The 18,487-nt window shown below is 37.9% G+C and overlaps 1 protein-coding gene across 1 annotated transcript in view; it reads left to right on the top strand.

The window, feature by feature from the left end:
* The first annotated feature begins 2,873 nt into the window (after positions 1 to 2,873).
* The window catches only part of LOC128638821 (caspase-8-like), a 79,015-nt gene continuing 63,401 nt past the window's right edge, over positions 2,874 to 18,487 (top strand). Inside the window, exons 1-2 of the mRNA XM_053690958.1 lie at positions 2,874 to 3,188; positions 8,948 to 9,053. Of these exons, the coding sequence (XP_053546933.1) occupies positions 2,884 to 3,188; positions 8,948 to 9,053 (411 nt within the window). The 5' untranslated portion in view covers positions 2,874 to 2,883. The remainder of the gene's footprint in view (positions 3,189 to 8,947; positions 9,054 to 18,487) is intronic.

Genomic DNA, 18,487 nt, shown 5'->3' with positions numbered 1-18,487 from the left:
ACACCTAATCTAATCCCCCTAATAAAATAAAAAAGCCCCCAAAATAAAAAAAATCCCTACCCTATACTAAATTACAAATAGCCCTTAAAAGGGCCTTTTGCGGGGCATTGCCCAAAGTAATCTGCTCTTTTACCTGTAAAAAAAAATACAATACCCCCCAACATTAAAACCCACCACCCACACACCCAACACTACTCTAAAACCCACCCAATCCCCCCTTAATAAAACCTAACACTAACCCCTTGAAGATCACCCTACCTTGAGACGTCTTCACCAAGCCGGGCACAAGTAGTCCTCCAGAGGGGCAAAAGTCTTCATCCGATCTGGGCAGAAGAGGACCTCCAGACGGGCAGAAGTCTTCATCCAGGCTGCATCTTCTATCTTCATCCATCCGGAGCGGGTCCATCTTGAAGCCAGCCGACGCGGAGCATCCATCCAGACTGACGACTACCCGACGAATTATGGTTCCTTTAAATGACATCATCCAAGATGGCGTCCCTTGAATTCCGATTGGCTGATAGGATTAAGGTAGGAAAAATCCTATTGGCTGATGCAATCAGCCAATAGAATTGAAGTTCAATCCTATTGGCTGATCCAATCAGCCAATAGGATTGATCTCACATTCTATTGGCTGTTCCAATCAACCAATAGAATGGGAGCTCAATTCTATTGGCTGATTGGATCAGCCAATAGGATTTTTTCTACCTTAATTCCGATTGGCTGATAGAATCCTATCAGCCAATCGGAATTTAAGGGACGCCATCTTGGATGACGTCATTTAAAGGAACCGTCATAAAACTCTTAATTACTGACTTTTAAATGCGGTAGGAGTCTTGACAGGAGAGGGTGTACCGCTCACTTTTTCCAAGACTCGTAATACCGGCGTTAGGAAAATCCCATAGAAAAGATAGGATATGGAATTGACATAAGGGGATTTGCGGTATGCTCGAGTCACGGAAAAAAAGTGAGCGGTACACCTGTACCTGCCAGACTCGTAATACCAGCGGGCGTTAAAAAGCAGCGTTGGGACCTCAACGCTGCTTTTTAAGGCTAATGTAAGACTCGTAATCTAGCCATAAATGTTTTATAATATAAAACAATATTGGCATATGTTGTTCTGTGTGTCCATATAACATTGAGAGGGTTAACATGTTCACAGCAGACGTTCAACAATTAGCCAATAGCAAAATTACCTTTTGTCTTTTAAATAGTAAGAGAAGGCTTAGCACACCAGGCTATGATTACGGCTCTCTAAGCCGAAACACGTAAGCCCTGTGCTGCGCCTGCTCTGACACTGCTTTGTAAGGTGCTTCCCAGTACTGCTTTTAAATGCTACGAATAAAGTTTGGATGTTTTATTTTTATCATCTGAGGAGTGGATCGTCTTCTTTTCAAGACATGTGAAACCTGCCAGACATTTAAAAATAACAATGCAAAAGAACCTCTTACACCATGGAACACTCCACCTGGCATGGCAGAGACTGGCCACAGATATTTTTCATTTTGAGGACAACCACTACTGATAGTAGTAGATTACTACAGAAAATTCTTTTAGCTAGTACAGCTGAGAAATCTAAAAGCATCAGCAATTATATGGGCTTTCAAAACAATACTCTCAAGACATGCAGTGTGTGAAGAACTTGTGTCTGATAATGGCCCGCATCGAGTGCTGAATTCCAGTGCTTTCTTCGTGAATGGGGAGTCAGGCACAAACCAATAAGCCCTTATCACTCACAGGCCAATGGTTTATGTTGGCATAGCCAAATCCATTATCCCAAAAGCACAATCATCAGGGCAGCATGTGTACCTAGACCTGTTAAACTATCGTGCAACACCCATGGAGGGTTTATGTTCACCTGCACAGCTGTTCATGGGAAGAGCACTGAGGACCACAGTGCCTATTGCACCACAGAAATTGCAGCCTGAGACTATACCACAGGATCAGGTAACAGGTCAGAGGAACCTAAACATGAAAAAGCAAAAACTGTATTTTGACAAATTTACCAAGTTACTTTGTCCCCTCAGGACTGGGCAAGCTGTGAGACACAGAGTAACCGGGGATACATGAAAACCTGTTCGAATTGTCAGTGAAGCTGATTCACCAAGGTCATATGTAATCGACATAAACTGAGATGCAACAGACGTCATCTTCAACCAGACACTGCAGCGGATACTTTACTGGAGGAACCGAGCAGTAATGACAATAAATATCAAAGCAATGAATGCACAGAATTCCCTAACATGGATGTAAAGTCTAATGAGGATTTTGAGGACAACATAAGTGTATCAGCTTGCGATAATGCTGGGGATGACTCTCAACTTGACACCGATTGTACTGCTAGTGAGCCAGCAGTTACTTTCTCTCGTTATGGTCGAGCTATTAAACCAAAAATATGGGAAGACTTTGTCTCATATTGAGTGTTTCATATTTGAAGGGGAAGATGTAATGATGTGTATGCTTTATGTTATATTTTAAGTTCAATAGTTATGCTTAGTTCACTCTGTGTATTATAAACAGTTAACATTTTAGTCATGTGATCGGAGGGGGCGGGCAGTTGCTGTTAAGATGGATGCTGCTGAATAAAGTTTGTATTCTTGTTCTAGCTCCTTGCTGTTTGCCAATACATTGTAAAAATTATCACAGTATGATCAAGAGTTTTCTAACTAATCTGTTGCAGCTTTCTGGATGACAGTTTTGTATCACATTTTTTTATAACAAGAATAACATAGGATTTTCCAAGTTTTGTCATTTTACAGGGATAGAAAACACACAATTTTGTTTGAAGAAAAAAAAAAATTAAAACTTCTACTGCATATAATTAAATTGTTGGTATGGCTCTAATATTTGTATTTTATCATTCTCATCAGATATTATTCACCAGTAATGGATGGCTTCCAGGTTCTCTTACTCTCCATTAGTGAAGAACTAGGCCCAAATGATGTCCATGCCCTGAAGTTTTTGTGCTGCGATATCTTTCAATGTGCAAATAAAGATATGCAAGATGCCAAAAGTATATTCCTCAAGTTGCAGAAGCAAGAGATATTAAGTGTGGATGATACATTCATTATTAAGGAGCTTCTTTGGTCCATAAACCAGTACAATCTTCTCAGACAAAGACTTAACGTCCAGAAAGAGACAGTAGAGGAAGAAATGCAAATTCCAGGCAGAGCCAGAATTTCATGTTTCAGGTGAGGTGCTCCAAATGTGTTTAAAACAGCTTAAACCAGAGATTGTCAACTGTACTCTTCATCTACAGCTAAAGTTCACTCATCTCTCTATTCTTTACTAAATCTTTTGAAATTTTTCTTTTTTTCTTCAGTGGCTCTTCAGAGACCAATATTTAACCCGTGCAAATGAACTAGTAATTGAATGTAAAATCTAGAATGAATCATTCTAAACCCATGTGTCTGGCAATTTGGACACATTTTGAATTGGCTGACATTTCTTAAACTCATATAAATATAATGTTACAACAAACCATTTCAAACCATATAATGTCCAATGTGAACTCTTCAACAGCAAAAATAAGTTCCCATCATTGACAATATTTCACTGTGAAAAGTTAAAAAGGATTAAAAAAAATGCGTGATCTGATAAAATTGAATGGAATTAATCCAATGATTAGTTCATGATATTGTAGAAGAGATTTATTTGGTGACTTCACTGTAAGAATTTTAGAGTTCATATTGGTTTTGTTATTTTATTTTGTCTGAATGATAAGGTGCTCACAAAACTGTCAGATTTTCATTTTTCACTTGCCAAAACTACGGTTTGAAGCATTTTTCAGCTCTTATTCAAGTCTATGGAAACTGAAAAACTATCATTTCCTCACATTGCAGATTGAGCTCATTAATGGCTTTTGGCTTGTTGCATGCAGTCATTAATGGGCTTATGCATTAATCTCTTATAACGTATTCAAATTCCATTAGTATTTAAAAATGAGAAAAACATTTGCCACATGTAAAACACAAATATTCTGTAAAATCATATGGATGATTAATAATTATATTGACTCTATAATACTTTACATATTAAAGGATACCTATACATATGAATATTTGTTATATTAAATCATGAAATATCATACATTAAAGTAATAATTCATGCAGTTAAGTATATACAAATGTATTTCTTAAAACTATGAAGAAAAATATGTTTACTAAACACAGGAGTCTGGCATAGATGTAATTAAAGGGACAGGAAACCCCACATTTTTCTTTCATGATTTGTATAGAACATACAATTTTAACGCCACAGAGGCTGAGAAGGATATATCCACATCTGAGTGGGGAGTGCTGGAGAGGTTGCGGAGAAGAGGGTTCATTATTACATATATGGTGGCAATTCCCTTTCATACAGCCCTTTTGGGAAAGTGTATTTCGTGAGAGCGGCAGACTTCTGAGAATCATTTTGCCCTCCAATCCTAAATATCTTATATATCATGACATGCCAAAGATAGTTGAGGAAGCAAAACGCCAGCTGTTCCTCCTGATGCTTAATTGCGACAAGGGACCCATCCCGAGATACTGGAAATCGCTTCAAGTGCCAAGTTTGGGGAGTGGAAGGCTGGAGTCTGGGACTTGCTGGGTCTGGAGAGGTTTCATTACCTGAGGACTGGCAAAATTGAGACACATGAATACATGATTCTAATATGGGAAGGTAGAGATGTATAGGACTTTGCCTGCCCTGGTAGATCTTTCGTCCCTTTCTAGTACAAGATGTGTGTGTGTGTGTGTTTTTTTTTCCCTTCTTCTTCCCTCTCTTCCTCCTATTTTTCTTCCTCTCCTCTTGCTCACCCTTTCCACCCCTCCCCCCTTTCCCCTCTCTCTCTTTTCTGAGATCATCAGTAATCAATATGAGTTGAACAATTGATTTCCTTCTGTTTACTGTCCTATGGAACAGTAGTTTATATACTTACATCTCAAAAGCTCAGCTTTGAATAAATGCTTTTGCTTCAAAATTTCAGCTACAGATGAATATTAATGTAGATTGTATAAAGCAAATATTCTGAATTACAATGATGAACATACATACTGTAACTTCCGTTATCCCTATTAGTTTTGAAAGTAATGTAACAGATTTTACATGTAAATGTAATAACGCAGCCCCATTGAAGTCTATGGGGAAAGAAAACTAACGTTTAAACTTAACACCCTAACATAAACCCCACGTCTAAACACCCCTAATCTGCTGCCCCTGACATCGCCGGCACCTACATAATGGTATTAACCCCAAATCTGCCGCTCCTGATATCGCCGCCACCTAAATAAATCTATTAACCCCTAATCTGCTGCTCTCGATATCGCCGCCACTATACTAAAGTTATTAACCCCTATTCTGCTGCTCCCCGACATTGCTGCGACTAAATAAAGTTATTAACCCCTAAACCAAACCCTAACGTAACCCTAACCCTAACACCCCCTAACTTTAACATAATTAAAATAAAGCAAAATTAAATTTAAACAACAAAGAAGACAGCTAACAGATGGAAGGCAGGTGAAAAGTCCAGTTTATTAGTGCAAAGGCATAATACAAAAACAAAACAGGAACCCGTGCATGTGCAACAAAGTGTCCCTCTTACGCGTTTCGTGTGTGTGAACACACTTCGTCAGAGTGTGTGTTTTAATAATTCCTATTTAAAACTAAATACTTACCTGTAAAATAAAACCTAAGCTAGCTACAATATAACTAATAGTTATATTGTAGCTAGCTTAGGTTTTATTTTTATTTCACAGGTAAGTTTGTATTTATTTTAACTAGGTAGGCTAGTTAGTAAATAGTTTAACTTAATGAACTATTTACTAACTACCTAGTTAAAATAAATACAAACTTACCAGTGAAATAAAACCTAACCTGCCTTACACTAAAACCTAAAATAACAAAAAATAAAAAAACACTAAATTACAAAAAATAAAACATGAAATTATCAAAATAAAAAAGAATTACACCTAATCTAATAACCCTATCAAAATAAAAAAAGCCTACCCAAAATAAAAAAAACCTAGCCTACAATAAACTACCAATAGCCCTTAAAAGGACTTTATGTGGGGCATTGCCTCAAAGATATCACCTATTTACTTGTAAACAAAAATACAAAGACCCCCCCAACAGTAATCAGCCAATAGGTTTTAAGCAGCTCTCATTCTATTGGATGATTCGAATCAGCCAATAGATTGAGAGCTGCTTAAATCCTATTGGATGATTTGAACAGCCAATAGGATTTTAGCAGCTCTAATTCCTATTGGCTGATTAAAAAATTTCAGCCAATAGGAATGCAAGGGACACCATCTTGAATCGTGTCCCTTGCATTGAAGATTCAGTGTACGACGGCAACCATATGAAGAGGATGCTCTGCGCCGGATGTCTTCAGGATGGACCCGCTCCGCGCCGCTGGGATCAAGATAGAAGATGCCGTCTGGATGAAGATTGAAGAGGCCGTCTGGATGAAGACTTCTCGCCGCTTGGATGAGGACTTCGCCGCGGGGATGAAGATTGAAGAGACCACCTGGATGAAGACTTCTTGCCGCCTTAATGAAGAATGTTCAAGCTGGACTTCAAAAACTGTAAGTGGATCGTCAGGGGTTAGTGATTTTTTTAAGGGTTTTTTGGGTGTGTTTTTTTTTAGTTTAGGGTTTGAGCAATGTAAAATAACTAAATGCCCTAAATTTAAGGGCAATGCCCATCCAAATGCCCTTTTCAGGGCAATGGGTAGCTTAGGCTTTTTTTAGAGTTAGGTTTTTTATTTGGGGAGGTTGGTTGGGTGGTGGGTTTTACTGTTGGGGGGTAAAAGAGGTGATATCTTTGGGGCAATGCCCCACAAAAAGCCCTTTTAAGGGCTATTGGTAGTTTATTGTAGGCTAGGGTTTTTTTTTATTTTGGGTGGGCTTTTTTATTTTGATAGAGTTATTAGATTAGGTGTAATTCTTTTTTATTTTTGATAATTTCGTTTTTTATATTTTGTAATTTATATGTTTGTTATTTTTTTAATTTAGTATTTTTTTGTATTTAGATACTTAGGATTTTTTTAATGTGTAGTTTAGTTTTAGTTAATTGGTAGTTAGTTTAATTTTAGTTTAATAATCATATTAGTTTAATTGTTAGTTTAAACTTAGTTTTTTAATTTGACAGGTAAATTTTAATTTAATTTAAACTAGGGAAATTGTAATTTTAATCTAAAGTTAGGGGGTTGTTAGGTTTAGGGGTTACTAGTTTAAATTAGTTTATTGTGATGTGGGGGGCTTTCGGTTTAGGGGTTAATAGTTTAGTATATTTCATTGTGGGGGGCTTGCAGTTTAGGGGTTAATAGGTTTATTATAGTGGCGGCGAAGTAGGGCTTAATAACTTTAGTATAGTGGGGGAAATGTGGGCGGACGGCAGATTAGGGGTTAATTATATTTGAATAGTGTTTGCGATTCTGGAGCGTGGTGGTTTAGGGGTTAATACGTTTATTATAGTGGTGATGATGTCAGGGAGTGGCAGAATAGGGGTTAATATTTTTTTAAAGTGGCGGCGATATCGGGAGCGGCAGATTAGGGGTTAATAAATTTAATATAGTGTTTGCAATGCGGGAAGGCCTCAGTTTAGTGGTTAATAGGTAGTTTATGGGTGTTTAGTGTACTTTGTAGCAGTTTAGTTATGAGTTTTATGTTACAGATTTGTAGCGTAAAACTCATAACTACTGCTTTTAGATAGCGTTACGGATCTTATCGTTTTGGGCTGTAATGCAGGTTTTTTTAGCCAGAACGCAAAACTCGTAATATATACCAGCGCTATGGGAATCACATTAAAAAAAGTAATTTTTAAGAGTGCAGTACTGACGTTACAGGCTAAAAGGCTTGCGGTATACCTATACCGACAAGACTTGTAGTGGCTGCATTGCTGTTTTAACGCTGAAAATACCGTATTTTCAGCATTAAAAGGTGAACGTGCAGACTTGTAATCTAGCTGATTGCGCTCATTTTCAGACTCCTAACCAAGCCCCAAAGTCTCAGATGTATACAGACTCCTGCTGTGTTCTGTTTATGTTATCTGTCTTTTCATATGCAGGGAAGGGGAGGAGGGGGGAGTGTCTGCTCTTATTGTTTCCCCAGCCCCTTTTACTGGGTGTCCCAGCCAAACCTTATTAACAGTGCTAAACTGGGAGATTCTAAGTACGTTTTTAAAAGGTTTTATACTGGATTTTTAGATCAGTATCTGTGCATATTCTTCTTTATCGTAGTGTCTATTACATGCAGTTATAGGACAATTGGTGTATACTGTTTCTTTTTACAAAAAAGGGTGGGAGAGGGTTGCACTTAACATCAGACAACATTTTTGTGAAGCTCTAAAATGGAAAAGGAAAGTATATGAATCAGATACAAAATGGAAGTCAATACCACTTTATATAATTTAAAATGAAACTTTCATGATTCAGATAGGGCATGCAAGTTTAAACAACTTTACATTTTACTTTTATCATCAAATTTACTTTTTTCTCTTGGTAGTCTTTGTTGAAAGTGAAACCTAAGTAGGCTCAATTGCTAACTTCTATGCCCTTAAATGCCGCCTCTTATCTCAGTTCATTTTGACAGGTTTTTAACAGCTAGACAGTGCTAGTTCATGCGTGCCATATAGATAACATTGTGCTCACTCCCGTGGAGTCAGCACTGATTGGCTAAAATGCATGTCTGTCAAAATAACTGAGTTAAGGGCAGTCTGCAGAGGCTTAGATACAAGGTAATCACAGAGGTAAAAAGTGTATTAATATAACTGTTGGTTATGCAAATATGGGGAATGGGTAATAAGGGGATTATCTATCTTTTTAAACCATAACAATTCTGGAGTAGACTGTCCCTTTAAAGTTAAAGTCACTAATGTTTACTTAACTATAATATTCTTCATAATCTTAAATTAACCAAATAGTCTATATTCATTTCTAATTAGTGGTGTTTGTTTATTTCTAATTCAGACGATTCCTTTTCAACCTGGCTGAAGAGGTTACAGATGAAGAACTAACACAGATAAAACACCTGTTGTATAATAAAATTCCCAAATCCAAAATGGAAAATATTACAGTAGGTTGTTTTTTTCTACCATGTCAGTTTCAAAAGTAGGTTAAGATGTGTTTTTTGGATCCCTGATGGTAACTAAAGTATACTAAATATAGATATTTTTATGACTCAGATGGCAAAAAAGAGAAAAACAAATGTGCCCCTAGAATAAATGAATCACTAGAAAAACATGGCATGTGTAAACTACAGGCAGAGTATGTCCTATATAACTATGTTTAGAAGTCATTTGACAGATTAAAGGGTCAGTCACAAACTATTAGCTGACGTCTATTCATCTCTTTTTCCGGACAAAAAGGCCACTTTTCGATTCGAGCTTATCATAGCAGCTGGGTTTTTTTTACTATTTCCTACATCCACATTATCTGCTTATAGAGAAAAGCCCTTTTTTAATATGGAGCTGAAAAGTTCTCTGCGAATAACAATCCATTTTAAAGAGAATTTTCATCACCTTTTCAAAACCAGTTTTGCCTTTTCAAAATTGACACCTAAAGGCACTTGATAAAGCCCCAAAATAGCCTTTTGGACATCTTTGCAAGTGTACCAAGATTATTATGCATCATTGTACTGTGTTGCACCTGCACAAGACACTCTGAAATGGTCATATGAGACATTACAGAGGTGCACAACAAGGATACATGGTATTGATTTATTAAAGCTTTATTTACTGCTAGATGTACATATGTATATGTGTTGAGTACTTGATATCCTGTACAGCTAAGGGAATCTTCAGGAACGTTAGATCAGAACCTCAACGAAAAGAAATTGCGTGGAGCAATCTAGTTTTGTTAAAGTTTGTTTCTATTTCCCACTTGCTTTGTGATTGTCACTATTAGTACAAGTGTATTCATAACCAGCTTTAAAACAGGATTGCACAATTCCATTATATATATTTATGATGGCATACTGTGCATGTTTGCTCAGTCACTATATCGTCCCTTTTTGTTAGTTTTTTACAGTGCTTGCGCCTACTTTACTAAACTGCTAAATGGGATTGCTTCCCAGTTTCTATCCTGATAAGCACATAACACATGAAAAGACCTGTTTGCTTTTAAGGATGGATACATTTTGCATTGTGATAACTCGAAAAACACAATGACCAATTTGGCAGGAAATGAAAAAGCCATTACGGGAGGAAACAGATGATAGATTTGATCAACCCCTAAAATGTTTACTGTTTGTCAAATGATTGTTCGCTTCTTCAAATTTTGAAAATATGAATTTTTTTACATGAAAACGCATCCTATCCTACTCATCTATCTTAACCCCTTCACTCCAAAAGGAGATATATATATATATGTCTTGCTGTACTTTGTCTATTGTACTTCAAGACATATATATATATATATATATATATATATATATATATCCTCCTGAAGCTTCAGGCATCTGCCGCATATGGAGCCAGAGCACAATTGGTGCTCTGGCTCCATGAGGACAGATGCCTGATCGTTACAGACGGTGACACACACAGTGTCACCGTCTGTAACGATCTTCTGTTGGTGCCAGTGGGAGGTGTGGGTGGGAGGCAAGTGGCGGGTGGGTGGCCCAGCAGGCAAGGAGGGAGTGGGAGGGCACTACGCTACAAAAAAATGGGACACGGAGGGATGGGGCATCTACACTACAGAAAAGGGGATCTAGGAGTGTGGGGGACTCTAACTAAAGATCCCAGGTGGGAGGGGGACACTACGCTACAGAAAATATTTAAAAAATAATAATAAAAAATAATGCAGTTTATAGGTACTGGCAGACAGCTGCCAGTACCTAAGATGGCAGGTAATAGTTAGAGGGGGAGAGCTCAATCCTATTGGCTGATTGGAACAGCCAATTGGATTTTTAGCAGCTTTAATTCTATTGGCTGATTGGAACAGCCAATAGGATTTTAGCAGCTCTAATCCTATTGGGTGATTGAAATCTTTCAGCCAATAGGTATGCAAGGGACGCCATCTTGGATGATGTCACTTGCATTGAAGTTCCAGTGTACGGCGTAGACCGTATGAAGAGGATGCTCTGCACCGGATGTCTTCAGGATGGACCTGCTCCATGCCAGATGGATGAAAATAGAAGTTGCCGTCTGGATGAAGTATTCTTGCCGCCTGGATGAGGACTTCGCCGGCTGGATGAAGTATTCTTGCCGCCTGGATGAAGACTTCTTGCCGCATGGATGATGACTTCACCGGCTGGATGGATCCTTCAAGCGAGACTTCAAGAACTGTAAGTGGATCGTCGGGGGTTAGTGTTAGGTTTTTAAGGGTTTTTTGGGTGGGTTTTATTTTTAGTTTAGGGTCTAGGCATGTAAAAGAGCTAAATGCCCTTTTAAGGGCAATGCCCATACAAATGCCCTTTTCAGGGCAATGGGGAGCTTAGGGTTTTTTAGATAGTTATTTTATTTGGGGGATTGGTTGTGGGGGGGTTTACTGTTGGGGGGGTGTTTGTATTTTTTTTACAGGTAAAAGAGCTGTTATCTTTGGGGCAATGCCCCACAAAAGGCCCTTTTAAGGGCCATTGGTAGTTTATTATAGGCTAGGGTTTTTTTATTTTGGGGGCTTTTTTATTTTGATAGGGTTATTAGATTTGGTGTAATTCTTTTTTATTTTTGATAGTTTGTTTCTTATTTTTTGTAATTTAGTGTTTGTTTTTTATGTAATTTAGTTATTTTATTTTTTATTAATTTTAAAGTTAGAGGGTGTTAGGCTTAGGGTTACGTTAGGGTTAGGCTTACGTTAGGGTTAGGGTTATTGGTAGTGATGTGGAAGGCCAGAGGTTTAGGGGTTAATAACTTTAGTATAGTGCCGGCAACATTGGGAGTGGCAGATTAAAGGTTAATAGTTTTATGTAAGTGGCGGCGATGTTGGGGGTGGCAGATTAGGGGTTAATAACTGTATGTAGGTGGCGGCGATATCGGGGACAGCAGATTAGGGGGTTAATAACTGTATGTAGGTGGCGGCCATATCGGGGGCGGCAGATTAGGGGTTAATAACTTTATGTAGGTGGCGGCGATATCGGGGGTGGCAGATTAGGGATGTTTAGACTCAGGGTTTATGTTAGGGTGTTAGGTTTAAATGTAACTTTTTATTTCCCCATAGACATCAATGCGGCTGCGTTACGGAGCTTTTGTTTCCGCAATTGCAGGTGGAAGGCTTTTTTTTGCTGGCTCTCCCCATTGATCTCTATGGGGAAATAGTCCACGAGTAAGTCAAAACAGCACTTGTTTTCGGCGCAACCATATCGCCTGCACAAGCCTGCTTTTTTAAAACTCATAATACCAGCGCTATAGGGAGGTGAAATAACACCACTTTTGTGGCGGTCGTTAAAATCCCTATAGCGCTCAAAACTAGTCTAGCTGAATGTATGTGAAATTGTATCTTTATGTTTTTGTACATAAAATAGCTGGTTTTGTTCTTTAAAACCACAACCTATGATCTCCTTATGTTATCACTTTCTGTACACACACGTTTCTTTATATTATCTCTGTCTGTATACCAAAGCCCAATATATAGAGAAAACAATTGAATATTAACATTTTATTACTTATCTCTCGGGAGCATCAGGGCTATCTATCAGGGCTTCTGCTTCAGTTTTTGTGTCCTTACTCCCTGCACTTCATTTCTGCTAATGTAAACAGAAAACTGTTTCCTCCTATGTTGTGTGCAATATACTCTGCACAGCTAGTACAATTGCAGCCAGTTATACCCAGTAGCTGAGTAGGTAGCTCTGTACATGTAATACAGATGATTGTCGAGTGTAGGAAAATAGGGAGCTTTCTGGAGAAGGAACAATGTATCACATAACTTATAACAGGATATTACAACATAGGCAGGTTCACTCTCATTGTATAGCTCTAATTATGTATCCAGTGCTACAGAACTTGACAACGCTATACAAATAAATAATAATAATAATATTAAAGGGACAGTAAACACTAAATAAATGCTAAATAGAATGATGCATTCAACTAAAAGATTAGCATGAGAATAACGTGTAGATGTATTTTTTTTTTTTTAAGTTTTATTAGCTGTTTATTTTTTTTTTCAATATTTTATTTATAACCAGAAATGGAAGCACAAATACAGCAGAAAGCATAAAAATAAATACAATATGGCGTCACGCAGGACCCAAAACATTCCAAAATACAAAAAGAAAAATGACCACATGCCATATTAGAAGATCATCTATCTCCAAAGGTGGGATTTTATCCTATACATATTAAAAAAAAAAAAGAGGAAAGAAAAAGAAAAAAAAAGAAAGAAAAAAGAGAGAGGAAAAAAAAGTGGGGGAACCCCCCTCTCTCACACATTCACAACACCAAGCCAAGAGTTAGGAAGATGCCCAGCATAAATATTCAATTGAACATAGGGGGATTTAACTAGTGGTTTAACTAGCATAATTTGTGCCAACTCCTGCAATGTCAAAATAAACACTTTCCATTTTTTTTTAAAATAAAGCTAATTGTTCATCCGAAGGATTCAACAGATTATACTGTTCTATCATACATTGAGTAATCAAAGCATTTTTAAGCTCCAAAAACTTTGGAGCAAAATGTGCTTTCCATGACCTTAAAATAAGATTACGACCAATTAATAGAATTGTATTAATAATCTTAACATTTTTGGGAGCTCCTTCGAATTCAGCGAGAAAGAAAACCTAAACTGGTTTAATATAGAAATCCAACAATAATACTGAATTCATCCAATATGTCACTTTGTTCCAAAACTGTATAATTTTCGGGCATCCCCAAAAACAATGAAAGAAATCAGCGTGAGTCGCACTACATCTTGAACATAGGATATTTGTCTGGAGTTAGATACGTCTTCAAACGTATCTTAAAGGGCCATAATACCCAAATGTTTAAACACTTGAAAGTGATGCAGCATAGCTGTAAAAAGCTGACTAGAAAATATCACCTGAACATCTATATGCAAAAAATAAAGATATTTTACCTCAAAAGTTCCTCAGTAGCCACCTCCCATTGTAAAGGATTTCTAAGCAGCATGTTAGTATGTCTGTCCTGGGACAGCTTCGGGGATGAGCCTCGTGCACTCTCATATTATTTCCCTATTCAGGTTAAAGGAAGCTTACAATGAAATCTCATGAGAGTTAAGTGAAATCTCATGAGATCACAGTAAAAGAGTGCATGACCTCAGCACTGCTGATGCTGATTGGCTGCTGTTCATTTCTTCATTTTTTTTTAATTTTTACCTGCAGCTGGGAGCAGCTGAGTATAACTTTTTACACAGAACTTACTCTGCTGAGCTGAGGAAATTGTGAGGTAAAATATCATCCTTTTTTACATAGAGATGCTCAGGTAATATTTTCCTGTCAGCTTTTTACAGTAATACTGCATCAGTTTCAAGTGATTTAGCATTTGAGTATTATGTCCCTTTAATCTGTGGCTCTCTCCACGCCATCAGAACCCAGGCTTGCTCAGTTATTTTAAAACTATCCACTATAGTCTGAACATTAATTCCAGGAATTTTTTTTATTCACTTAGCTACTACTATATCATTAGTTTGCTCAGATGAGGGGCGTTGATTTAATAAAGAATATAAGGAAGAAATGGAATACAGACCAGAATGATACCCGTTAATTCTGCTGTGCAATTCACCCAAAGACCAATTTGAGCCGAAGTTTTGCTTTAATTCATCGCTGAAATGTCCTAATTGTAAATACGAGTAAAAGTCTTTTTTTAAAAGACCTAATTTGTTGGCTAAGACACAAAATGTTTCTGTAGAAGAGTCTGGTCTTAAAATTTTGTTAACCCACTTTAAGCCTTTAATCGTCCACTGCCTAAACTCCAGATTGGACAACCCTGGCGTAAAATTAAGATTGCATATGATGGGAAGGAACTTCGAAACATAAGAGGAGCATCCTATCTCAGAGCAGAACTTCTGCCATGCTACTATAATATATATATATTTTTTTAATATATTTATTTTTATTAAGGTATCATATACATACAATAAATGTCATAAGAAACACATCAAAATACAGATAAACAAGAGTATTTAAGATAGGATAATGCGTGAACTACATGTAATGTGCCACTCATTACAACCTCCCATGTTCTGCATTGATGTACAGGTCTATACCTATTTTGTAATTCAAATACACCACATTATATAACATGGCTAACAACTCCAAGTCATAACATTTTCATTGTATCAGACAATACATATTTTAGCCCATTTACCATATTAAAGTGATATATTCAAGAAACCTAAACGGTTAAGTTTATATAAGCATAAAACTATAAATTTGTGTCAAGAAACAATTTGGAATAGCGGACAAGAGTCGCTCTCTAAATATCCCAGCTTTACTACTGGAAATATAGAGTCACCCCCTGCACAGTATAAATATATAATTATGAAATAACTAAATAGGTGTAAGAAGAAAATATTCACAACCTTGGAATTATATATTTAACAGCAAGTAAGCACCGCTTAAAGTTGAAATAAGGGGGGGGGAGGGGTGTAAGGGGTGTAGATTAGAGCAAAACCTATTATACATAGGATCAAAGTGGTAATGATATAATAGGCCGTCAGTCTAAATGGGGTGCCACGTGAGTCCAGGAGGTCTAGTACTTGAACATAGTCAATGTTTTTTATAGAGTAAAGGTAAGCCAGTATAACCGGCCTCAAATTCCTAGTTGTGCCACATTAGGGTCTCTCTTAACTATACTGTGGAGCCCAAGCAAAACCAAAGTTAAAGGCTATGTAGAATCAGATAAACTCGTTTTGTACAGGCATACATATGTATAGCATAGACACAGCAATAGCATGGGATATTTATAAAGATTGTTATCGCCCTCTAGGTATGGGCCCTATACCCAAGGACAAGTGTGCTATAATAATAGAGAAGCAATACCAAGTGATATACTTAACTTACCTAGTAGGCTACCGCCTACTTTAATCATGGTATGTCTTCAAAATAAAAAGATATATCTATAGCCCATAATCCACCAAACTGCAAAAAGTAAATAAAAATTTCTTAGCTCGGACTAGAGAGCAACAGTAATGTATCTATGAAGCAATACAAATGCTGCCAGGTTGTGGAGTAATATGGGATCAAGGATAGTAATATATAAGGATACCACAATATTATTGGTGCTAGTGTCACCATGTATAAACTAAAGTGAAAAGTTATATGTATAGTTGCAAACCAATTAGTATAATGCACAACTAAGATACATTGACTACATGCAATATTTAGGACTCTCTAAAAGATTAAAGGGGTAGTCCAGACAGTTTATACATCGAACTTTCTATCTAGACTTTCTACTGACTACCCTTTATCCAAGGTTTCAACAATAACATGTAGAGCGTATGTGTACAGGATGTGTGTTTTATATGGGGGTATAAGTAGTATAGTTCACACCAATAAAACAGCTAAAGTAAACTTAAACATAAGAGAATCTATCACTAGACATCCTCTCAAAGATATAGCTACGCGTAGACAACATTAGCAATACAAACTTCTGCTTAAATGTGGATGGATACTGGTAAAGTCCTATACAGTTATAAAACTAAAAAGTTGCATAACTTCTAATTCACCAATATCCAGCATCAAGAAGCTATGTTATAATTGCAAACCAACTAATGTAAAATGGCCACAGGTATATACTGTTGGCGCAAGTGTCTAAAGCTTGTCCGTAGAGGAGCTAGGGTAAGAGCATGACAGTCCCATGTGAGTCTGGACACATACCTAGCTAAAACAACGATCACTAATCTAGCCAACACCCAGACGGATCCATCTCTTGCACTGCATGATGGTCCAGAGACTCAAAGCACCCCACAACAGCATCAACTCCGACTGGGTCCCAACCAGCAGCAAAACGAGCGCCGCCATGTTGCATGTGTATACAAGGGATCAATGGTAAGTTACGCATATTGAGAGCCTCTTGGAACCAGGATGAGCTCTCCAAACACTCTGCACCCCATGCGGTGGCTTCATTACAGGGTACACTTGTATCTCACCTGCAGACCGGAAAGCCACAACGACTCTACTGGTGCTCAAAATCTGTGACACAATGGCAGTCCGGTCCCCAGATGTTTGTTGATTTCCAGCAGTCTCTGAGGGAACATCCTGGACTACTATCCGCTGGTGTGGGCTTACCCCTGGCTTTATCAATACGGGAACCTGCTCCTGTGTAGGTGGATCAGCCGGAAGAAACTGCCTATCAGTATTAGGTGTCTGAGGAAGCATGTGTGCTATTTCCTGTCTGATGTCTCTGAACTGCTCCTCCATGTTTGCCTGTATGTGCTCTAATGCCTGGAAAATTGCTGCCGTCAGATCCATCTGTAGGTTGGGTGAAGCTGCGACTCTGCCGTGGAAAGGGTCCGTAGGCCGTGATCGGCGGGTAGCCAATATTATACAGGATTAGGGTAGGTCATGGTGCTTTCTCATTTAGTAGCATTTATTTAGCCCTGTACCATACTGTCTAAAGAGTAGTCCCAGTTTTTATCCCTGATTCAGCCATGTCATATATTAGAGGTCATCCGCATGTGATAACCGTGTTGAGCTACGCACTTACTATGTAAGTTCTCCGCTCCAGTTCGATGCCGGCTACAAGTTTCGTGGTAACTTCACGGATCTGGAGAGTAATCCGTCCAGGTGCTGATTGTGGGGTAGTAAGCCGATATCGGCCCGAAACACTGCTTCAGATGGATCACTCCTGTCTGTGTCAAAGCTGTTTGCATACTTTCCCCGATGTCTCCAGAATTCCCACCGCAGTCACTGCCATTTGCCCCTCAGTTATATAATATTGGGAGATGAAATGTTTGGCCATTACATGCCTTAATCAGTCTATTTTATGCCACCGGGCCTAAGAGCTCCAACTGTTTGCAGCCATTCAGCTCCATGGCTAGGCTCCGCCACCCCCGCTACTATAATATTTTTAATGGTCATCAAAGAGAAAACAGTTGAGGGTAATGATGTTATTGGACAATGTAATAACACAGTCAAATGAAAAGTAGCAACAAGGTTAGATTTGCATGAAAGAAAAGTGACCTGTTCTTTTTCAGTGATCCAATCAATAGCTGTTTTAGTAAGGGCAGTAAGATTGTAAAATTGGATGTTAGGAAAAGTCAGCCACGCGGAAAGCTTAGAATTCATAAGACAATGGATAGCTATCCGAGCTTTAGCACCTTTCCACAGAAAGCTAGCACAAAACTTATTGTATCTGAGAATATTAGCTTTATGTATAAAGACCGGATATACTGAATTAAATAAAGTAATTTAGGAAAGAGTACAGTTTTAATCAATATGGCACGAGCTGTCAAAGATATAGGGAGGTTGGACCAGTCCTCTAATTATTATTTTTTTTGCAGTTATTAAAACATTTGGGAAAGTTTAAGCTGTACCACTCTTCAGGATTAATACTCAGTCTTATCCCCAGATAAGTAATCTGAGAAGTCTCAATAAATGGAAGCTTGGTACTGTTA

Source organism: Bombina bombina, chromosome 1 (assembly GCF_027579735.1).
Source record: "Bombina bombina isolate aBomBom1 chromosome 1, aBomBom1.pri, whole genome shotgun sequence".
Classification (NCBI taxonomy): Eukaryota; Metazoa; Chordata; class Amphibia; order Anura; family Bombinatoridae; genus Bombina; species Bombina bombina.
This window is presented reverse-complemented; position numbering and strand designations above follow the sequence as displayed.